This window comes from Phasianus colchicus, chromosome 9 (genome assembly GCF_987193195.1).
Source record: "Phasianus colchicus chromosome 9, bPhaCol1.hap1.1, whole genome shotgun sequence".
NCBI lineage: Eukaryota > Metazoa > Chordata > Aves > Galliformes > Phasianidae > Phasianus > Phasianus colchicus.
In genome coordinates, this window is record NC_143444.1 from 23,931,462 (window position 1) to 23,955,751 (window position 24,290).

General features: G+C 38.8%; 1 protein-coding gene across 16 annotated transcripts in view; it reads left to right on the top strand.

The window, feature by feature from the left end:
• The window catches only part of MAST2 (microtubule associated serine/threonine kinase 2), a 192,033-nt gene that overhangs the window by 131,705 nt on the left and 36,038 nt on the right, over positions 1 to 24,290 (top strand). For 12 of the 16 annotated variants that reach the window (XM_090146608.1, XM_090146607.1, XM_090146605.1 and 9 more), the window contains 6 exons: positions 972 to 1,063; positions 7,327 to 7,402; positions 9,885 to 9,905; positions 12,203 to 12,281; positions 17,652 to 17,806; positions 19,007 to 19,072. In XM_090146608.1, the coding sequence (XP_090002734.1) occupies positions 972 to 1,063; positions 7,327 to 7,402; positions 9,885 to 9,905; positions 12,203 to 12,281; positions 17,652 to 17,806; positions 19,007 to 19,072 (489 nt within the window). The remainder of the gene's footprint in view (positions 1 to 971; positions 1,064 to 7,326; positions 7,403 to 9,884; positions 9,906 to 12,202; positions 12,282 to 17,651; positions 17,807 to 19,006; positions 19,073 to 24,290) is intronic. The other 4 variants (XM_090146609.1, XM_031601596.2, XM_090146611.1 and 1 more) reach the window with 2 other exon arrangements.

Below are 24,290 nucleotides of genomic sequence, written 5' to 3' on the forward strand. Positions count from 1 at the left end.
TTTTTCCAACAGTTACTGGAATAGACTGACTGAACACATTAAAAAAAAAAAATCCATAAACCTTTTTTTAAGCCTCTTAACATCAGGTCGTTCGTTTGTCTGTATGATGTACACAATGGCAATCAGTTTTTGGATGGAGTGTTGTTGAATAATACATGAATGTAAATGCAGATTGTATGGAATCAGTTGGACAATTTTGAGGAATGCTTTAAGTACACTAAAGAGCCTGAATAGCAGTTAATGGCGCTTCAACTTTATTACTGTTTATTATGGTTGGCAGTTCCCTTGTGCTTTTTTCTGCTTCGAGTTCTCCGGTTTCCTATAGAATAACAATAAAAGGTCTTACAAATAATAACAGTCAGATACACTGTATCCTGTGGCAGCAAAACAGTTCTGCATTAAATTGCGGTTCTTGGCAGACCGAGCACATTTATCAGGGCTGCTCCAGGCGGGATGGGGGCAGATGTCAGTCCAGGAGCCACCGTGGAGCTCTGCTGGACAACCTTAGTGTGTGCTGTGTATGCATATTCTGTATATTCCTATATGCCACAGGAAAATGGGTGATCAGCAAGGGGGTTAAATATCCAGTAGGATTTGTTTTGGACCGGGTGAAATGAGAATGTTTCACTTGCCCATTATGATTACTTCCATCACCTTTAGAGCTAAATTGGGCAGAGGGCTGTTGGAAGCTCACCTTGCATGGTTTTCAATAGGCATTGAAAATTCAATGGGCATTCAATAGGCGTGTTTGTGCTGCTTCTAGCACATTAAAACACCTATTGCTGACAAAGTACATTTTGGCCCCGTATGTTTGCTTCCCAGCAGTCAATACCAAAATCGAGTGAGAGAAGAAATATCGACCTGAATCTGAGAGATTATTTCTCTCTAGCTAAAGGCTGTTCTTTAGGACCAGCCTTCAGGTGCTTTGATTTCTCTGGTTTTGCCTCATCGTTTGTATCTCTTTCTTCCAGCTGTCGGACAAGCAACAGAAAGAGTTTGATTGTAACGTCCAGCACATCCCCGACTCTCCCGCGGCCGCATTCCCCCCTCCATGGACATGCAGGTAACTCCGAGGGCTGCCGTGCTGGGAATCGTTGGGAAAAATGTCAGTGCTCATTGCATCGAGTTTGAACTAAGAATCATAGAATGGCTTAGCTTGGAGGGGACCTCAAAGATCATCTTGCTCCAACCCCCTGCCATGGGCCGGGTTGCCAAACACGTTGATATTCCATGTCAGTGTGCCATCTGCGGTATCTGTCTTCTACTTCGAGCAACGCGAGATGTTTGAAAATTGCTTTATGCATTGCTGCCAGTTTTATCACTTCAGCAACGGTGAAATGCTCATTTCCAGGTAAATGGGCAACCACTTGTAAGTCATCAGAGTGAAGTGTGGGGAGATGTTCTTTCTAAAGAAAAAGTGTTTATTCAGTCTGCGGTAACCACAGAGTTTTAGAAGGGGTCACGCATGTAGGTTCAGCAGTTTGCCTGAACAGTGTGTTCCCTTGTTACCTTTATTGGGAGAGAGGTAGGTGATGTACACCTGCACTGCTTTCAGTATTTCAGAACGCCAGAGAAAGCAGTTGGGTTTCAGGTGTGGCCCTAATGGGTACAAGTTTAACTTAAAACAGCCAAACATTGCCACACATATTCACCCGCTGTTGAGCCAATGTGGAAGCACATCACAGTTGTGTGTAAGTAATTGTTTTCATTACAGTCAGACTTCTCTCATCCTACATGGTAGTATGTCCTGAAAGTACTTTCTGCAGATTGAAACAAAGGAAATGCTGAGAATGGACAGCAAAGTGGTAGTAGCTCAGGGAGAAGGAGCCATCTGCTTCTTCTTGCAGGGCATTGTGCCTTGAGAGGAACATTCACCCAGCTGGAAGGACAGAAGTTCTTGTCCAGGGATACCCATGAAAGCCTCAAATTGATTTTCATACAGATTTGCTGAGTATGCTGTAAAGCCCTGTCATGAATGGCTGGGAAGTTGCTGTACTCATACTGTTTTTTAAATGACCCATGATTTTCATTTTCAAGTGTTAACAAAATCTTAAAAGTAGCATATTAAGGCTATTTTCTTTTTGCTTCAGAATCTCAGATAACTCAAAGTATTTTCAAATGTAACTTGTTGGAATTCGTTACTGCACCAAAAGCTTGCATTTGCTAGAGGAATTCTACTTCACTCCAAACTCCCTTGGCTCTTGTATGGGTGATTATGATAGTGATAGCTTTGTAAAATGTGATATTTCTCCCGGTAGGGATTCTCTGCTTAGTTATGTTGTGCTCCTTACTTTATTTTAAGAATCAATATGTATGTTGAATTTAACAAATTCTATGTCAGCTATATAAGCATTTAAGTAAAACGGTGGAGAAAAATGCTCCTCGGAATATGAAAGAAGCATCTTTGCTTTTCAGATTGCAATAAGGTGTTGGCCTGATCATTGCTCAGAAGACAAAGGCAGAGATGTTCACACCTGTATTTGCTCGATTTTCTTTTCTCCCATCTTTCAAATGAAAAATTGGTCTTAGTGTTTGTAAAGCCCAAGACAGCATCATAGCTTATCTTTTATTAAATATGCGACTGTCTGGAAAACTAGAGTAGCTACTCAGTGGTATGTCATCTTTCTTTAGCAGAAATTGTCAAATACTTCTATTTCTTGTTCTAATGTTGCATATGGGATTTGAAACTATTAATTAAAAAGGACATCCTTTGTGACCTCCAAGAGTTGCAAGCAGAGAACAGGGAGATAAATAACTGGTAGCCTCAGTTCCCTGCCAGTACTGTGCTTAGGAGTTTTCCCTGAGTCAAGTAATTTATTCAAGAGACAAAAGTAGATGAAATTTAGAGTAGATTCACAAATATTTTCTTAAGAAATATCATATATGAGATGTGAATTTGAGAACAGGCTGTGATATTTGTTTAGTATTTGAACAGAATCGATCAATCTGTTTGTTCAGACACATACACTGATAAGTCACTAAGAAAAGCTGGAGCCTCTCCCATCCTTCTTGCGTTGTGAACATGCTCCTCTTCGTGTCCATTCTGCACCTCTTCCACAAATGAAAGGAGTGACAAGCATGCAGGGAAATAAGGAAGACTTTCTAAAAAAAATTCTGTTCAGAAAATGGAGTTCTTTATGGCATTAACTGCAGGAGTTTCTCTTCTGTATGTTCTGTATGTGACGTTGGTGGGTGTGATGTAGCACAGTCCTTCCTCCTAATGATCACTGGCCCTGCAAACTACACATTTTGATGTACGGAGCAGCTTCAAGATAGGATGTCAGGCAATTCTATATCCTACAAAATGGAGAGGAAAAGTAATACTTCAGAGGTCTAAAGATGAAAGTAAATCTGAACAATTTTTAACTCTGCCATGAAAACATTTTTGAATCAATAGCTCTTAATGGATTTGAAGTGCACTAATTCAGTTTTCAAACTTTATGAAATAATCTTCCAAAATTACATGGAGCCTTGTTATTAAACAGCTACAGCTTGTTAATGTCATGGCAAAGTCACCCTTCTTATTTACTCCCCCATATCTTGACTGAAGCGCATTTTTGGGAAGACAGGTTTGAAAATCTTCCTTGTATTTCTTTCAAATCAGAGGAAGGAAGGTGTACACACACTTTCCCTATGTTTGTATTTCTGTGAGTTATTTTTATTTTAATCTAACATGCACCTATTACAGTGTACACATTGTAAGGCAGATTAATACATTACCCTTAGATTGTATCTTACAATGAAAAGCTTAAAATCAATCAGAGAAACAGCATCATCTTTATAGTAGGAGCAAGAGAGATTCTTGAAGGTGGATGAGGGAGATTCACGCTGCTGTAAACTGCTTCCCATGCTGCCAGGTTACAGTGGATACACTTGTCCCTGTTCCTGTCTGTAATAATGTATGAAGGGAGCTGCTCATGGGCAGTGTGGTAATACTGAATTCAATCATTCTGCTCTCCCACTGTAAGTTCAGTTCCTCCTTCTGGCTTTAAAAAAAAAGAAAGAAAGAAAGAAAAGATTATTTTTAAGCCTTCTATTTACTTCTTTTTCATGTATCAGTGCTGTACAAAAGTGCACGGTACTCCTGCTTCTTGATCCAAGTATCCTTGGATCCAAGGGCATAAGCTGTGAATAAAACTTGTGCAGGGTGTGTTGTGTGCAGCTCTGGATCCTGTCCTGGTCATCAGAGCTGCAGTTCGTTTGCACTATGTGCATGTGATCCCTGGATGCCAGACAGAAACCAGGATATTCACTCTGAGATGGGTGGTGCATGGGATGCTGAAGTGATTGGAGTCATCCTAACATTGGGATGTGCTAGAACGCAGGGAGTTCTGTGATGTGCAGTAGGATCGATTCTGCTTCTGTTAGTATTCAGCAAATAGCATTGGTATATTGTATGTAGATGGCCACAACAATCAGACCTTTGTATTTATTATATTTCTCAGAATCTCAGGAGCAAGCATTACGAAAAGGCTGTAGTTTGAGCTTTTGGACTTGTTAACCTATCCGATGTCATCATACTTGTAGATGGCAGCTGAGGCTTTTGCCTGTCTCTTCCGTGTAAGGTCTGTTTTCCTAGTTTCAGGGCAGCAGATGTACAGGTGCTTTAGCTACCTCCTTCTCCACGTGTCCAGGAAATGTAAAAGTTCATGCCTGAATTATTAACATTGATGTAACTGCGTTGATTTACCTAATGGGTAATCATTCTGCGTAACAGCCTCCCCTGGGACAGTCATTTCAGGTTCAAAAGGAGCCAACTATAACCCCTGAGCAACAGGGGAATTTACCTTTGCTAACAGAATAGAGTTTCGATCAGCCTCAGTGAATGAGACCATTGCAGTAAGGCTTTTCTTATTAAAATTCCTTCAACTAGAGCAGATGCAGCAGTACTGGGAAATTTTAGGGAAAGTAGTAATTCCCCTTTTCCCTGTTGTTGTTTTAAAAGCTTCACCCAGACTTGAATTGAGTAGAAAAACTAATTGCTTTTCATTTTAAAACTCGAAGCAACTCACTGGGGATCTAATTAAAATTCCAGTGTCTGGTAGGAAATATGCTATATAAATCTGAAAAAGTTGTTACTTAAAAATTAATAGTATCTCCATACCAGATTGTGCAGGCTCAGAAGACTTCGAACACCCACATAGTTAATTTCAAAAGTTAAAAACTGTCATTACCCAATTTGCTCAGTTACTCTGAAATCCTATTTTGATCATAATGTAGAGAGTTTACAAAAGATTGATGAAGATATTAAACAGATGATGACAGTTCACTGCCTGTTTATAACAGCAGTGGGCTTTTTGTTCAGAAAGATCATCTCGATGCCAGCAAAAGCAGCAAATCTGCAGTGGGTATGTGAACACCCAGGCTCCTACCAGGACAGGCAGACTCCTTTGCTTTGCTGGGATACCTGCACTGCTTCCTGCAGGCCTCATTCTGCCACATCTCCTGATCTTAGCTGCTCTTTTAGCTTTTTGTTCTGCTAGCAAATACGTCTCTACCCCAGCCCTAGCCTTGTGCTGCTGCCAGAACACGCGCTTCTGCACATTGAGTTGGTCATTCTGTTGCTATTGTTGCTTTTCACTGTTCTTGTAAGCTTGCAGTGCCATCTAGACTGTGAAAACTAGTCTTAGCCCAGCAGTAAAACGGCTCTGGCTTTTCACTTCACATAAGAAGCCAAGTGAGTGCAAGCTTAATAAATGAAGCGCCAGTATTTGTCATCTTATTGATTTCTGGTGGTGTTTCTCCCCTTGCTGCCTAGGGTACACTGGGAATGGGTTTGGTGGCAGTCAGTTTTGGGTGAAGGCATGCATTGTGTCCTATTACACTGAGCTGTCGTTAGTTCTTAACTAATATTTTACAACAACACATTAAAACGCAAACCAAAAGTGACCCACAGGAAAACAAGCTTGTTGCCCACACCTTTGTTTTTCATTCAGTTCTCTCTTGGTGAAGCAGATTGTGCTGGATCACGCTTCCCTCCCCAGCTCTCCCATCACCCCTTGGCACACACCAGATCAGCCCGAGGCTGCTGTATTCCCGACCAGCTGCTCTTGTCCCCGTGCACATGTAGGCCAGATGGAGCTGCCCGGCACTGGGACACCGTCACGGCCTGGAAGCGTCGGCTCCTTCCTCTCTCCCCCTTCCTACCTGCATGTGTGTGTTAGGTAGGAGTGACTGCAAACCTTCCAGTGAGCACAGTGCTTGTCTTCACCTTCTGCTCAGCATAACACGTAAGGTACACGAGTAACTTTATTGGGATTAGCCATTGCTGATGCTCACCTTTAACATGACTTTTTTATATGAGATCTACATCTGAAGACCTTTCTGATGACCATGTAGCTTGCAGAGCATTGCTTGTCCAGTATCTGCTTGTTTTCCTGCTCACGTTTTAATGTTGTTTTTACTCAGAGAAATTGCTGCTGGCATATGCTTACTATGGATAGTTTCTCTTTTGTGCTTGTATTAAGGATCTGAAAGAGCAAACCACTTAAGAATATGCCTGATAGAAAGAGTACACTCGCTGACATGAAGCTACTAATTCATCTTCTAAATTTCAAAGGTTTCTGCAGTTAGTCTATAAATGATTCTGGCTTTCAGAAGGGCTTCCGTAAGTGGCTGCTTTTTTCTTTGAAGACATTGCAGAGCACTGCTTACCAACTGTATGCCTACACATCATACGACAAAGCTGGGAAAAAAGATTCTTGTGCCAATTGAAAATCTAATGTTATTTTTTCTTCAGTGCGTGAAGTCACTGGCTCTTTCATTTTCATTGTATTTTTTTGATGAGGTGGTGGTTAGGGTGAATGTTAATGCTTTCTCACTTGAGCATCTTCTGTGTGTCTGTAGTCCTTTTATTACATGTACTTCCTGTGGCATTTTTTTCTCCCTCAGTGAATTTTGCATTCAGCAGCGATAAACAGAGTAAGTATGAAGATACTTTCCTCCTACTTATTATTCCTGAAAGTGTCATCAGTATCATTTCTAACCCAGGTTTTTCATTGAGAAATGTTAGGTTTCTATAGGATTGTATATTGTATAGGGATTGTTACGTAATACTGAGAGACTATATTGTGTATATACGATGCACTACCTATTAAGAACAAGAAACCTATTTAAGAACAAGAAAATGTGTATCTTAAATTACTTCAAAAGGAGGTAAGGTTCTGATCAAGTCGTATTTCTTTCGCAAACTAATGCTCAAATGATCAAGAGCACAAAGCATATTGTCAATCATTTGCAGGTACAACTTGGTATTGAGGGTGTTTGTGCACAGTGAGAAGATCCTCTGCTGCAAATGTGACTGACTTTGTTTGCTCCCTCTAACAGGTGGCAGCCCTTTGGACAGCCCTAGAAACTTCTCTCCAAATGCTCCTGCTCATTTTTCCTTTGTTCCTGCCCGAAGGTAAGTCAGGATACATTCGCCTGGATTGGCAGACAAATAGGGTTTCTAAACTTGAGTTTAGAAGTTGCCTACAGGTTACAAGTATTTTTTGTCATGGTTTGCTTTCTCTGATATTTGTAGTTCTATTTTATTCTCTTTTTGTTTAGGCCTTGGCAACACTGAGAATGTATTAGGTGCTTTTGAGACATAGAAATGATCAAAAGTTGATAAAGCTGTAAATAGAGCCTGGGGAGGAGGCAGTGTTCTCCCAGGGAGGTGACATATAGGCTGTGTGAGATAACAAGCCGTTTAGTCACAATGCCTAAGTTGTGAATAGAATAACTCTGTCTCAGTGGTAATCCTAGATCCTCTTCTCTCTGAGTAACGGAGGTGCTTTGTACGTCTGCCCTTCTGTTCTGCCATGTCGGCACAAAGACACAGACATACCAAAATCAGGCGTGCACTCTGCATTCATTCACTGCCTTCTGAGTGGTAGCAACTTTTTAGTTTTCTCTACTATCTTGGGCATTGGTGTCAGGAATATGTTATTGCTCTGACAAGGAAGACAGCTGATAATTGAAATCACAAGTCTACAGGAACTGCTAAAAGAAGAACAGTGTTGAAAGACTTGAATGCAAAGCTATCATCTGTCCTGTAGTGAGTGCTAGACAAATGCTTGTTACACTGTAGATCATACTGTTGGAAAGAAATCTGATACTATTAGTGATCAATTTAGTGTAAGGAGCAGGACAGGAAGAATAAAGACATCTGGGAGAAGCAGACAAATGGAGTATTGAATTTCGTATCTCATCAGGAAGGCAGGAATGGATCACAATGCAGAAAGTTAAATTTGGTTGAGAAAGAAAAAAACAGCAACAAAAAAATAATAAAGGAGATCCCAAGCAAAATTTAGGCAGGGAAGCTGGATTGCTCGATTCATGTGTGAGAAGGATATTTTTAATTTGCTAAACGCTTCAACTTCTTATCTGTGTTAGAATGACCTGAAAACAGGAAAGGTGTGATCATTCTGAGAGGCAGCAAGTTTTCTGACAAAGAGATTGGCTTGAGGACTAGATAGGGAAAGGTTAGGTATCAAAACATCAAATAAGAGTGGAGGGTTGGGATTTGGGAACAGGCTGGGTTTAAGGAAGCCGGAGGCATACCCTTTGTCTGGACATTGGGTAAATCCTGGAGTGTTTTTTTCCAGTGATGTGGTTTGCTAGAAGACCTGGTGTCCTTGAATACTGCTTGAAGTAGATTTTGATCTTAATATGATAGAGAAACTTTATAAAATCATGTGAAATTTGATGATCTGAATATGTATTTTCATATTCCCTTAGAGGGAAAAAATAGTTAAAGTTTTAACTGGTGGTAAAACAATTAGAATGGATTCATGCATCCACATCTATTTTTATAGAGGAATCTGAGCTTAATTTGAGTGTATTTCATATGTTCTGTTGATGTCAACTGGAATTTTTCCAGTTTTCAGAGTATCTGGACCTCGGATCACAGGAGGAAAGTTGCAGCTGAAACCACTGTCAAAGCTCAACATCAGCTGTTGGCTGTTCCAGCCACCTTAGTAAAATTGCTTTCCAAATTTCCAAACAGAAAATAAGTTTTAATACTAAAACTCAGAAATGTGTCCCTTCCTACTTTTCTTTCTTCCTTATTTTTAAAGAAATAGACAAACAATAGTTAGGTCTGTCCTATTATATGCTTTGGTTCATTTTACGGCTTGCATGCTGCTCTGCATACTTTCTCAGTCACTGAAAAGAACACTTAAGCTCAGCTTGTTTTAGAAGTTTGTTTCTATTTTCTACTTGTATTACACCCTGAATAGCTATGCCAGCAGTACCACATGTATGTATTATATTATCAAGCAGAGTATCACAATAACATCTGTGGGAAGTACGGCGTTAAGTAATTCAAAATGTTTTTCGCTGTTACCTCAGACAAATGGATATGTCACTGTACCCTTTTGTTCAGCATTGTTTGGGTCTCAGGAGAGAGTTCGTACCTGTTTTTTTTCCCATGGTTGTCACAGAAGTTATTTCTTGCTGTTTCCCCACATTTTATATTTGATACAATTTCTTCATTTATTATTCTCTTTGGACATGGTTTGTGATTTCCCTTCTTTGCTTATCGCATTGTGATGAGTGGGTTCTTGGGTTGGAGTAGGGAGCACATTCAAATAAGTCTGTTGTAAAATTAAATTCACTACAATAGACTGCAAGATTGTCCTTAATTTGACTTGTGCTTAATCAAAAATCTCTCACTAGGTGCCATTTCAATGGCTTCTTCACACTCATAAAGTCAGTGTGTTCAGAAATTCTCTTGTATGAGTAAGAAAACATGGTTAATTTTGTCTATATTCAGTAGAAATGACCTTAGTGGAATATCAATAACACAGAGCATAAAGGTTTATTGTTATTTTTCCCCTCAAATCATGTGTATCTTTTACTTCTCTGTCCCTCATTACCACTGTATGATTTCTTCCATACAGCCATGGACACAGAGCAGACAGGTAATGTGCGTCGTATTGCTGTTGTGTGTGTGTGTGTGTGAACCATGCTTCTGTGCAGCCAGGCACCAGCCTGTGTCCCTAACAAGTTCACACTGTGAAAACCCCATTTAGGCATTCAGCTTTTGATTACCAAATAATAAAACTATGCATTTTGACCTAAAATGTTAAAGTGGTAGTGCTTTGTGAGAAGATGCTTTGTTCTTCTAACACCTCATTTTGAAATTCATCTGTGTTCATGAAATAGCATTGTAACTGCCATAAAAAAAAAAAAAACCCTCCTAATTAACAAACTAACATTTAAAAGGCAAAACTCATTGCTTCCATGTCCTAGCTAAGTTTATTTTGCAATAAAATAAAAGACCTAAAAATTACTTTCCAAGTATCTTTTCCTGAAGGAATATTGCATGAAGTCTCTCTGAAAATAAATTTTTATTAACAAAGCACTGAAGCAGCTTTGAAATGTTTTGCATAAATGAGAGAGGAAATTTCTATTAAAATCTAGTTCCCGATGCCTTCAATTTGAAAGTTTTCTTTCCTGCCTCACCTCTTTCTGTTAGATGTGCAGCTGATACATGTTGCCCTGATGGCTTGGCACATTTCTTGCCTAGATTGCATCAGTAGAAAATAGCCCAAGCATAAAGAGGTATCCTGTAACTTTCTAATGAAGAAGGATTTGTTTTAAAGTCGTCAAAATGAAAATACTAAAGTTCTCTCAATGCCCAATTTAGGCTGATCACTAAAAGAAGAGTTAGGCTTTCCTTTTGCAAAAAATGATGGAATTATTCATTCCTGTCTACTCTTCGGGAAGATAGGTAAATATTCTCCCTCTTTGGGGCTGAGGGTCCAAACTGAAATCAAATCATTGGCCTGCAGGTCCAACCAGCACCCATGTGCTCTAGGAGTAGCTGAATGAAGATCTCTGCAGCTGACTCGTGGTGTCCATTTGCTGCCACATGACTCAGTGACTTTGCAGTGCTGACACTGGTGGTTTTTCAGGGTTAAGAAAAGAATTTCTCCTGGAATTTTTCATGTTTGTCTTGCCAAGGAGAACACGACTTGTGGCTAAATGGGGTTTAGCTATAATGTATGCATGCATAGAAGTCTGCGTTACAGCTTGAGTATTTTTATGCATGAAGCATGAATCCTTTTAAAAACTCTCTTGATATAATACTCTTTCAATAATATGGAACAGTGGGTTTATTTCCCTCTTGTTCTAAAGTAGATGGCAAAGTACCTGAAAATAAACAGATCTTTATGTCTGGGTGTGCGCTGAAGTTTTCTCTGTAGATTGAGGCATTGTATATTCGTAGTGGGATGAGAAATATTGCTGCAAAGACAGCAATTGAGATTTTATAAGCAGTATTTCAGATCCATAAGAGGCATCTTATTTTACAGTGTGCCTGCAGAAATGCACTGTATCGATGTACATCCAAAACCACAAAGTCTTTCCAAAGTCAGTTAGAATGAGGAACTGCTCTAATTCAGTTTCCCTTTATGAGCAGCTACTGATAGTCTGCCATAGCAAAGCAAACGAGTGAGCTGGAACTGATGTGAGGGAGACTTCTTTAGCACTCATCCCAAAATGCAAGAAGACACACTTTTAATTACAGGAATCAAAATGCCTTCAAGATTGAGATGAAATTAGAGGCAGAAAAAGCACAGTGGGCTGGGATGAATTGAGTTTGGTTCCAAGCTCACTGAGGTGGGTTTTAGTGGGAGAAGAGGGTTTCAAGAAGTGCAGTACTGATTATTCTCCAAAAAGAACCGTCCTTAGTTCTGACACTGATAAAAACAAGAACTGTCTGACAGTATTTTCAGGGTATTTTGTCTATTTTCCCTGGGAATCATGTTTACTGGCTATGACAAGGTAAACAAACAAGACCACTTCCACTAAGTTCATCATTTAAAACATTTTTTTCTCCCTCAATTTTCAGCATTATTTGAAAGACAAGGAACTGCATAACAGCTTTAGGCAAAAGTGCCTTTTTCAAAGAAGTCTGTTTTATTTGTTCATTTCTGGAATGTCAATTTTTGCACAACTGGCAATATTTAAAAAGCATCTACTTAATGTAATGCAGGAATCTGATGTCCATTTGCTTTATCTTTTCCAAGATCACTTATTTGTTTCTCTTGAAATGTAGCTTTGCTGATTTTTCACAAAGACACCTGGTCTACTTGAATATCTCAAGACTTTAGAAAACCCATATGGTTAAGAGATTTGGGGGTAGATGTTTATTTCCTCCAAGTATTGACCACAGTACATCTATTGCAGTAATTTCCTTTGCTTCTTTCCTCAGAACGGATGGACGCCGCTGGTCCTTGGCTTCCCTTCCCTCATCGGGATATGGAACAAACACTCCCAGTTCAACAGTTTCAGTAAGTGACCCAGACTTTTCCAAGCAATTCAGATTGTACAAACACACCCTAACAAATCTGCTTCTGAGTCTTTACTAAAATATCTGATCTTCCTTCATTTTTTTTGCTAACATTATTAAATATACTAATTATTTTTTAAAAATTGTTTTAATTGTTGGTTCCACTGCTTCTTCCTCCATTTCCCAGCTCCTATCATCTTGCACTTTGCCTTTACTATTGGTGAAATCCCCGTGTAGCACTTGGCTCGACTGCTTGGTTGAGACATGATGTGTCAGAAATGGCAGGGCTCTGAGCACATAATTGCCAGCAAGATCTCAGCTTTTTTTTAACTGGGAAATGAAATCCTCATCTGCTTTCATGTTCTTAGTGTTAAAATCTGCTAGCAGAAGGAAAAACTGATAATCCACATCTGTTAACTCAACTTCAATAATTTGAATCTCCTAATGTAGCTTTTAATTTCTTACTTGTCGTTAGAAAGGTTGTCTGCAGTTTGCTTGAATTCTTCTGTACTTTCAAAAGGCTGATATGTTGTTATCATCAGGAAGGCACCAACACCATTTTAACCTTATAGCTCTCAGATACTTCATACAATTAATCTTATTCTTTAGTTTGTGCATATAAATTGTGTTTATCTACATAACAGTCTTACAATGCCATGCATAGAAAGACTGGAAATGCTAAGTCTACCTGTCAGGCTTGAGTCAACATGCTTTTGTGTATGTGTTAATGGTGAGTATCTTAACAGTGTGGTCACATATCATTCCTTCTTTCTATAATACTTACTCTGATTGTTTTGTTTTATATGTACTGTTTAGAATGTGTTCCTGGTAATTGTAATACTTACCTAGGACTCAGTACTCCGTGAATATTAATCTTACTAAATAATTAATCTTAATGAGTAATAATCTTACTCTGAGTGCAGTATCATTATTTTCTTTCTGAAATGTTCTAGTAAGTTCATCCATAAACCCTCTCAAGTACAAATTGATCTTCATATGTCCTTGGAACACGAGTGTTAAATTCATTCCATATATTAGGAGAAGAGATTGGGGTCAAAATTTTCCTTTTAGCTATAAGTTGACATGATTAATACTTGATTTTTTGTCATTAATATCATCTGATCGCTTCATATGTTCTGCAGACTCTAGTTTGCACTATTTCTAGTGCATTATCTTTATTTCTAGTTTGTTATATTTAGTCCTTCAGGACTTTTAAGATTTATTTTTTTTTTTTAACTACTTCTCTCCTTAGATGAAGACTAGACTTGATTTCGCTCTCCTGATGGAGGAGAGGTACATGTACAGGTGTATAGAGAGGAGCAAAGAGAAATGTGAGAGAGCATTTCATTAGCAGCGTGGAAGAAGGTGGTCCTAGTTTCATTGCCAAGCAGTACAAAATAGTATTTTGTATTTAAGTACCAGAGAGCAGCTTTTAAAAGGGAGCTCTGCTTTTGCTTCTGTAGTCTTAAAATAAACCTTTATCACTATAAGCCCTCACTGTGCCCTCTTTAAGGGACAGGTGACAATTTATTGGAGTATGGAACATATGTAGTTACTTTATGTAGGGGTGAAGTAAGTAGTCAGGTCATTGATAATCACTGAGAACGCTGTGAAGCCTGTGAAGTTGGAGACCAAACTGTCTGCAGTGTCTTAAGTCCTTATTTTCTGATGTGATAAGCAGTTTTCTCAAGAAATTATAGTTTGACCAGCCTTGGGGTAGTTGTTCATGGAGGGAGCAAAAGTAGCAAGATAAATCTGTGGATGTATCACTATTCGTTTTGAAAAAGGAACATGAAAGCTACTTTTAGAAAGTTGCCAGTTTTCTGACATAGAAAAGAAAGAATATTCCTGTCTTGCAGTGTTCCCTGAAACAGCTAGATCATTTTGATTGAAACTTTTCCATAAAAGAGAGATAGACATGTCACATAGAAAGCATCAGTCTAAATAGTGTATCATAGCTGTAAGCAATGGAAAACAGAATGGTACAGTACAAAGCAAGTGGTGATAGTCATGTGTAGATCTGAGTTCACCATCCTGCAGGAAATAGATTAAAACCTTTATTTCCATTTTTTTTTTTTCTTTTTTCTACGTAGCTGAGTCTTTCCTCTCTTGTCTTCTTTCTGATCCAGTTTTACAATCTCAGAAAAACATTGAAACATGATGTTTAGGAAGTACTGAAGCAGTCTTGGAGCCATTAAACTTAGTACCACGTTTCTAAGGCAATCCTCTTTACTACTCATCAACGACAACGCTATTGTCATAGTATTTTGTAGATTAGAATTAATTTGAATTGATCTGAATAACACCTCTGGAGTTGATAAGCAGCATTATGCCTGTATAGACTTTAAAACTGAAGTAAGAAGATTTTAAGAGGTTTGTCAGTAGAGCACGGCAAATTAATCCCATGGATAAGAACATAACAGAATGGTGGGCTTCCATTTGGTGTGATCAGTCCTGTAGATTGTATTTTCAAGCAAGAGAGAAGGATGGCAGCAGACCTTCTTTCTGGTGTACATATCAGTAGGAAATGAAGTATCAAGAAGAAAAATGTCACTGTGTTCTGCTGGGCCTGAGTTTCTGCATGGCACAGAGCTGTCATATATTTCTATGATCATAGATCTGCTTTCTACCAAGCAACAAACTGAACAAACCGAGGCAGTTATCTGTTCTAAGGTCAGTGAAAACCTCTCGATTCTGCTTGAATTTTTGATTCCAGTTGATGGATGACACTTAATAAACCCCACCATATTTATCCTTTTCATGACAATAGTGAAGACTTCATCAGACCAACACTGAAAGAGCTGGAGAAGTTCTTTCAAGTTACATGGGTGTAGAATAGTCACTTGAATGGGCCAATACACAATTATTTTTAAGCACTTAATTTGCTATTCATTTTCTAGATGCAGAGTTTGTGTGTAGTACTATGTAATTAGTTTGATTTTTTTTTTTATTTTATTGAAGAGTTGGCCAATTCTGCATCTGTAATTAAGACACCAGGGGAATGCTTGTGTTAAGCTGCTGCAAGTATTGAGTACAGTGCTATGATTAGTTAAAAATCAATATTTCTGAAGTGTTTCACTTTGTGCTTTTTTCTGAGAAAGCTGCATGCCCTAAGGCTGCTAGAAAGGCAGAGGAAAGTTCATTTCTCATCATGGTCTTTATCTCCAGAGCTGTCCTTCATTATTCCCTGGAACTACAAACTTTATGATCTGTTTTCTTTTAAGAGAGGAAGGAATTCGGTGGACCCTCCATGAGCTCACTAATACAGCTTTGCCAGTGGCTTTGCAGTTAGGAGATATGTTTTCTTCTGGAATTTCAGTTTTGATTTTTCTTTTCTAACTGTAGTAACTTGATATGTGCAAATTTTTTAATGTGGCAGTTTTAGTTTAATTTTGTTTTGAATAAGAGATGCATTTCTAATGCCAAAGCTCGAATAGCTGTTAATGCAGCACTTCATAAGCCTGAGCCTTTAGTCTTCCTGCTCTTCTGCAGTCTTGGTGTTATTCATCACAAATGACAAACACCTTTACTTTGAAAAGTGTGTTGCTGTTTTTGCATAAGCAGATGCTTCTTACTCTTTGTATGGTGTAAGACAGGTGATCAAAGAAAGCTCCTGAAGTCAAAGAGTGCTTGCATCATTCTGTAATAAAGAGAATCTTTCCTGTGTTTGGCATAAGCAGAATAGCTGTGAGGAGAGGGGCTGTCAGATACTCAGACTCTGCTGTGTCTTCAACACAGTAAGAGCAGTGTAAGCTTTTACACCATCTGCATAGTTGTCTCTAGATGGACATGGCTGGATGGGACTTCCTAATGTGATATGTGCACCTAGGCCTGCCTGAAGGAAGACATGGGAATTGATAGTTCCCTGTTCCAGCTATCCTTGATGATTTCATTCACACCCTAAAACTTTCAGATGGATTCTTTTCTCTGCAATGTGTTGGGCACTGCATAGTTTCTTTGTTATCAAAGGAAAAGAACTTCAGGTTTGTAAGTGCTCGCATTCAGTTCTTCATCTGATTGGTTCTGCAGCAGTTTTTCTTCAGTTCAAGAGTAGTTGTTACTCTCTTGGCAAATTTGGATGCACCTAATTTAGGTGATCTCAGAATGTTTTCTTTATCAGTGTTATAGACACGCTGGAGTCAGTGAGCAGCCTTAGTAGCATTTGGCTTTCACTGCTCAGCCATATTTATTAGCTTTCTTTTCCCAGAACCACTGTCTAGAACAGCATGCTAGGTGAGTTAAAACTTTGGTCACATGTATCAGATTGTGTGTTATTCCCCAAAACACATTCTTCTGGTGCTAGGATGCTCTGCTTTCCTGTTGGAGTGAGGGCCATTGTAGCAAAAGGAGAAAATCTTCCACCAAAAAAGTGTGCACAGTTAAATTTAATCAGATCAGTAAGGAGTCTCAGAACTTAGGTTAGTATGGTGCTTTTCATAAGCCCCACTGGTGTTACTCAGTGCTGCTCTGGCATTTCAGAGGTTTTTATAATTTTTCTTTATGTAATATGTTTTCTTATTTTTTGTAAATGGAAAGGATGTTGAAAAAAAATCCCAAGAAGTGCAGCCCTTAGTTGCCTACAGCTTTTTCCCCTGGAACGTCCAATATTTGATGTTACCAACACTTTTTTTTTCTGAGTTTAAGTTTATACAGGTTCAAGAATTAAATCTGTTTCACATCTATCCTTATCACAAGACATGTCATATAAATTTATTATCTTATTTAAACACAAATGAACTGCTTTACTGTTTATAACAGGAAACTATTAATCCTATGGCTCTGCAAAGTCAGCTACTTCCATTTTATTATTTCCTACTTGGCTAGAAAGGAAGTGTGATGGGTAAAGAAAGGAAGAAATTAAATGGAGATTAAGGAGAAGTAAAATACAGACTACTTAATGCAGCAATTTCCAAGGAGAGCCAGTGATCAGTGAAAACTCTTGCGTGTACACAGCTCCATAGCATTCTGCATGCCAGTGAAACTCCTGAGCTAAGAGAGCATGAGGGAAAAGGAAAGTTGCTCACCACTCCAGGAACCTCCTTGTCCTTTCCAGGGTAGCACTGGTGTTAATGTACATTCCTTTCTGTCTCCTAACAGTAATTACCTTCACAATCAGATGTAATGGTTCCAGAATCATATGTATTCCTTTCCTAGTTCCCAAAGTTGTCCTGGTCTCACCAGCTCTGTCATTGTACAGAAGGTTTGGCTTAGCCTACTGAGAATGTTAAAAAGAGGCACCTGGTCTGATAAGTAGCTTTCTTTTCCGCTGGAGTGTGCAGTGTCTGGCAGAATCCGTTCCTCTTCCATTCATTAGCTGACCCCTATGCATGCGTTTAGTGCATTTCTTTTCTGTATTTTTTTCTGTACTCAGTCATCATGCTCATCTCAGGAGAAGCTGCACCAGCTGCCCTTTCAGCCCACGGCAGATGAACTTCATTTCCTGACAAAGCATTTCAGTACTGAGAGCATCACTGATGAGGAAGGGCGTCACTCTCCAGCCCTGCGGCCTCGATCACGCAGTCTCAGGTGAGTTCAGGTGGTATTTATTGGGTTTTTAAAATGTTGGGCACAATTATTGCATTTACAGGTGTGTTTTCAGTTCTAAGAACAGTAAGAGAAAGCTGTTTTTTTCTTTGTTGTTGTTGCATGGTTTTGAAATTAATGAACTTACACCCCACCTCGCCTAATCAGAAAATAATAGTTTTTAATATTTGTTTTAACATTTGACACTGAAGATTTGAGTTGTGACATGCTTTGCATCATCTGCTTTTGTATCTCCATCGTAAATGAAAAAATGTGATCCAAAAGCATCTCAGAGTAACCCTACAGGATGTAGATTTCCTTTAGTGAAGTTTCTTCTCAATTTTTGCTGCAGTTATATAGGGAAGCCATTACAGTCACCGTTAATAACTTTTCCAGCACAGCTTCTAAAGTGGAATGAAAACTAGAGTAGATGAAGTCAAAACCTTAAATAGAATTGCACCCACGAGCAATTTTATAATAGCACAGAAAACTGCATTAGCAGTTGGGTAATTTTTACTGTTGCTTCAGAGAATCAGCTCTTCAGGAGATAGCTATCCAGGGGTTGTTTCCTTCTGCAGTTGAATTTTTTTTTTTTCCCATACTTAAAAATAGAAGCAACTAAGACTTAATCTTTCACAGAATTGTAAAATGATAGAAGTTGGAAAGGACTTCTGGAGGTCCTCTTGTCTAAACCTCTTCTCAAGCAGATTGCCTTGGGACCATGTCCAGACAGGTCTTGAATTTTCCACAAACTCTCTGGGCAGTCTTTCTTGCAGTTCTCTAACAATCTTTTAAAAAAATACAAAAACAAATTCACCAACATTTTATATCATGGCAAAAGCCTTGAGTTTTGCTATGAATTTAATGCTGGACCAAGTGAATGAAAGTTGAGAGGCACATATCTTCTACAGCATCTATATAACCTTTTGTTATGAAACAAAAAGGATTCATGCAAGCAGGGATGAAGAGGTGAAATCTCCCTCATGTTGCTCCTGTGAGGGTATCAGAGGTAATACTGCTTTTAAATCAATGTCAACTGGAAATGCTGAGTCAGTGTGCCCAAGCTCAGGACTTTGACTGGAATTTGTAGTAGAAGGAAGTGAAATAGGCATAGTTAACAAGAAAATGTGTAGTGAATATCAAGTTATGGCGGAAGGGACACTTAATGATTATTTGTAATTATTTGTATGTTCTAAACTACAGTGCAGGCTGCATGATAATTGCATACGGAACTGCTAAGTGTAGTTACTCAGTTATCTACAAGAGCTGGTAAGTCCTGTAGGTAGCAGCACGCTTAATCTCTTCCAAATGCCATGTAGTAAGAGAGTAGTGATGTGATTTGTACTAAACTGTTCAAGTCTCTTTGAATGATAGTCCTACTTCAGTCCTGTTGCTGTCACTCTTAACACCAGCTATTGCTGCCCAGTGTAGCTCTAGCAATACTAATTTTTTGTAGATAGGACAGCTACTGTAGGTAGACAACCCATCACTAAAGTAATTATTGTCCTTTCTAACACAGACGTACCTCTATCGGCATCAGGAAGCACAAAACACTATTCTTGATGCCAGGAAGATGTAAATAAAATAAAGAACCAAATTCTGTTTTTTCTTGTTAATATGAATTATCAATTTGCTGGGAATTTGATCTCTGTAAGCCCATCTAAAAGCAGAGTTATCATATCATAGCTTTATCATTTGTGACAAGACTAGATTAATCTAGTGTACTTAATATTCATTTCTGAAATACTTTCTCTAGCTCTCTGCTTTTCAGTGTGATAGTAGCCATCCTTATTGGTACTCCAAATCTTAGAGTGAAGCAACATTTTTTTTTAAACTTACTGTTTCTGATTTGTTTTTCATTTTGCTTGTTTCTAGCACTGTTAAGCTGTGTGACTCTAAAGCACCCTTATGGCTAACAAACATTCCTCCTGGCCCTCACTCCTCAAGAAAATTGCTCCAATTGTTCGTACTATGCATCAGTGTTTGTAGGAGTTAGCACTCTGTTTGGCAGGGGGTAGCACGTCCTTGTAAACAACAAGTGTTGACATATGTGAAGACCAGACCCTATGCAGTGCACAGCTTGCTTATTTGTTTGCCCACATAAGAATTAGCTCACTTGCTGAGAGGACATTTTTACTTAATTAAAAAATTAAAAAATAAAATCTGGGCAGTTACTGTATTGAAAGTCAGGCAGGAATTCCCTGAAAATGTAATATTTTAAAAGGTACTTAATGGTTCTGTTTGATCAGCTTTAATAAAAAAATGATGAACAAAATACATCAGATGGGTTCCTTAACAGGCAGTCATATCTTTGTAATTTAAAAGATTGCCTCATGTTTATGACTGATTGTTCACATTTATTCAGGACACCTTTAATGACTTTGATATGCAGGGGAAGGAGGTGGCCTGACACTGCAGTGCAGTTCAAAAGAGTGATGTTTGTAGAGCTGGTCACTGAAGGCAGGTGTTCTCCCATCTGTCTGCAAGAGATTCAGACTCACCTGTTAAATGAAAGGCTGTATCTTCATGTGATGCACCCATTTTGGTGCTTTAGTAGAAGAGCCTATTTCTTTATTGACCAGAGAGGTACTTCTTAACTACCATCTCTCAGCTGTTTTGTTTTTATTTAATGTGACCTTCAAATCCTTCAAGTTACTGATTACAGAGAGCTGCCTGGGCTGCATTCGCTTCTCTTGCAACAGTTCTGTTCTTTAACCAAAGGAGATCTCTCTTCCAGGAGTAAAATGCATGGAGAACGTGTATTCTCATGCTAAACTTGGGCTGCTGCCCTCCATCTTTCCCAGTTTTCCCTTCAGCTGATGAGTGGGAGATGCTGGAGATAACAGTAGGGCTAACTAGCAGTGGCTTCTTCAAGAGCTGCCGCTGTGCATGTCCTCTGCCCACCAGTCTTCCCAGTTTTCTTGATCTCTTTCCATATTTCAGGAAAAGATTGTCTAGATAGAAAGTATTGAAGATTGCAGCAGTGAATCTTTATATTGCTGAAGTAGATGAGATCATCCTCAGTCAAGCATGCTGCTTCATCAGTTTGCTGAGCAGTGCTGCTTTAATACAGTCCTCCAGTGTGACTTACCTTGTGCTAGACCCTGCCACTAAGATTGCACAGAGGTAATTCTTAGAAAATGCCAGTTATCAGAAGAAGCTGATCAGAAAAAGCATCCAGGATGGCACCAAAGATTAATGCACACTAGTGGCCCACGCAGTCCAATTTTATCTCAAAAATTGATCCTGCTCTGCCAAGCTTAGTTTTCTTTTAGCCATTGGCTTGTCCAGAAACAGGACTAGGCCCAAGGTGTGATTGCTGTGGTTCATGCGTAGTGCTGGATGTTTCTGCATTACCTTCTCTTTATCAGTGGGAGCTTTCTGACATCCAGTAATGATGTGATTTCTATAAGGCCAAGTACTTAGAAAATGAATTTCTGGGGAGGAGGAAGGTCAGGACTCTGCTCACCTTCAGGGCATGTATGGTTTGTATTTTATGTAACTTTAGCTCTATAGTTTTAAAATTTGTTCTTTTCTGTGTCTGGAAGTGACACAGAGCATTTAACTTCTCTGCATTTTTCTAATTTCAGCTGTCAAAGAGAAAAAAATGCAGATTCATAAACAGCTCAGTTATATGTAGTCACTGTTCAGCTAAATTTTTGTAAGATTAAATTTATGAATATGCTGCTCCTTGAAATAGCTGTCTGTGAGCTATTTTCACTTTCCAGCTTCAGATAGAGAGACCTGAGTTGTGACAAGCTAAAAACCTTTGTGGGAGAAAGATGTCGCTGAAAGTCTACAACATAATTTCATGAAGTGGAGGGAAGGGGAAGAAGAGAGCAGTTTTTCATTCTGCTGTTAAGCTTAAGGGGACAGGTATTATTCTTCTAATGTCTGCTCTGCTGAGATGAAAAACTCCCTGACAATAATCATTTCTTTGACCTGCCCGTCTGCACCAGGAAGAGAGAAGCAGCCTGCTTTTTGTCTTGAGATGTTATGCACATGCACAGTATGTGTCCTGTTTTACAGAAAATAATCTGTTCCTTTGTAAGGCTTGAAATGTTAGACTGTTTTTGTACTGCGTATGAAATCTTGTGCGTGCTATATAGATGTGCAGAGCTTTTGCATTTGAAAAGCTGTCATGCCTGTACAATATATCTGAACTTTTTTTTTCCTTAAAAATTCTCTTCCATTCTTCCATGGTAGCATTCATTACCTGCCTGGTCCTGGCTTCTTTTTCTCCTGGATATATCTCCATGATGCTGTAGAATAACCAGCAGTGCCTGGCAGCCAGCCTTGGTTAGTCACTTACCCATAGAGTCATTTCTGTAGTTTCCTTGGCTCAAGCTCAACATGAGGCAGTGTATAGATGTACTGCAGTCTTGCTGTCAGTCAGCTAGACATTTAATTTGACACGTTATATTGGGAGAATTTCGTTTAGAATGAGAGTTTGAACCTTCATCCTGGCTTTTATCCTCAGTTGTTTGAGTGTTCACCTCAATTCCAGATGGTCTAGTGGGGAAAATGGATGGTAGATGGATGGTTGGACTATATAATCTTGGAGATCTCTTCCAACCCTGCTGATTGTATGATTTTATGAAAAAGTTGTATTAATCAGCTGCCAAAAATGAGAGAGAAATCTGCCGATGCCTAAGGAAGCTAAGGAGTTTTAAGTTTTTACTTTCTGCATATCAGTAGACTCTTGTGCAAAGAAAATAAGAATTACTTTGGTTTAGATTTGTAAGAAACAGCCCCATAGTTCTCCCTTATCATTGTGGCTGCTCTTAAGGAAATACTACAACTGCTGCCAAGAAGCATGATGTCTACAGAGCACTTAAATTCCTGTATTCATATGAATAAAATGTCTTCAAAGCAAAAGCAAAAAAAAAAAAAAAGTCATGTATTTTAGCTGTAGGACAACAAATAAGCATGCACAGATTTTAGTAATACTACTTCAGCATTGAGATGGCATATGTTTGTGCCTACATATTTCTGTAGTATCAAAGGGTTTATGTGTCCTTGTAATGTACACCTCACTCAAATCACACTGAAACAGTTCATTACATAAAAATAAATTCTTCCTTAAGTATATTCACCGAAATGTTTTGCTCCAGATGAACTTCCAGGAGGCAAGTGTGTGTTTTTGCTGGTGTGTTTGAACTTAGAGAAAGAAGAATAAATGTGGTTGGTAGATGTGTGGGGAAATTTGCTTCCAAATAAGATATATAAAAGAGCTTTTAAAAAGTATTTTTTATTTATATATATCTATACATATATATTAAAAATACTTTTTAAAAGCTCTTACCCTCATGTTTATTATCTTGCATATTCTCTATGAATGTAAATGTAGGCTTCTTCAGAAAGTGTTTCTTTATAGAAAACAGCTATCTACCCCACTAAGACATGCCTTCTCTTAAAAATATATATTAATGAGTAACATCTGAGCGCCCAGATCAGGTTTTCTATTGTAGCATACGTGTTCAGTGAGATATTTAGGCCAAGCTGCATTTTTTCAAGCTGAGGAATGAAACTTAATGAACCCAAAGCACAACGTAATTCATGGAATTCCAGCACTGGGCATGAAACGAGATTGCTATTGCTGTATTCTGTGAAGCAGTGAGTTAAATTTTCTCCGAATTGTAAATATCCATTCCCGAAAGAATGTTTTTCCTCTAAATAGGTTAGCAGCAAGGTAGGAACTGTAATGCATTCAGAATTTAAAATGCATTTATTCCATTTAGAGAGATTCATCGTTCACAAGTTTAAAATGTTTGAACTGATTCAAAAAGTATTGTTGTTGGATTTTTTTACGTAGAGAAAATATGTTTAGCAGTATGCATTACTCTTAAAATCGTGAGGACAGTAGTCATACAATATGCCAAATAACGGAAGCCTTCTCTCATCCCAGTTGCTAAAGCAACGTCACCAGGAAAACGCAGTGCTGCAGGCGATCCCATGGCTGGGGATTATCTGCATTACCTCACTCGGCTGCCCTCAGCAGTGGGATGAGTCAGAGCATTGCGTACCATCACGTGTGATGAAATGAGATGCAACTGTTCTTTAAAAAACACCCAAACAGTCATATAAAAACAGTCGGCCAAGATTTACCGTCCTTTTTTTTTTTTTTGGCGTGCCTTGGGAGTTGCTTGTTAACCTATGCATACATGCATATGCATCTGTTGTGTAATGTGCCTCAAGGGAGTGCAGTTTTCATATAAGCGTTCTATTCCTATTGCTATGGTATTTATATATGAGACTTAGCTGAATAGCACTGTTCACGCATCCCTGCTGCACAGACAAAGGACAGCAAAGGCATCTCAGGGTCCTTTTGCACTTCCTCTATGCCTTCCTGGCACTGCAGACTGGAGATAACAGGGACTTCTGTGCAGCCCTGGTGCCATCGCCAAGAAAGCAATGAGAGACCACAAGTGGTGGCAGATGTACCTGTAACATGTGTCCCACTCTGTCTGTGCCCATGTGTTAGGGT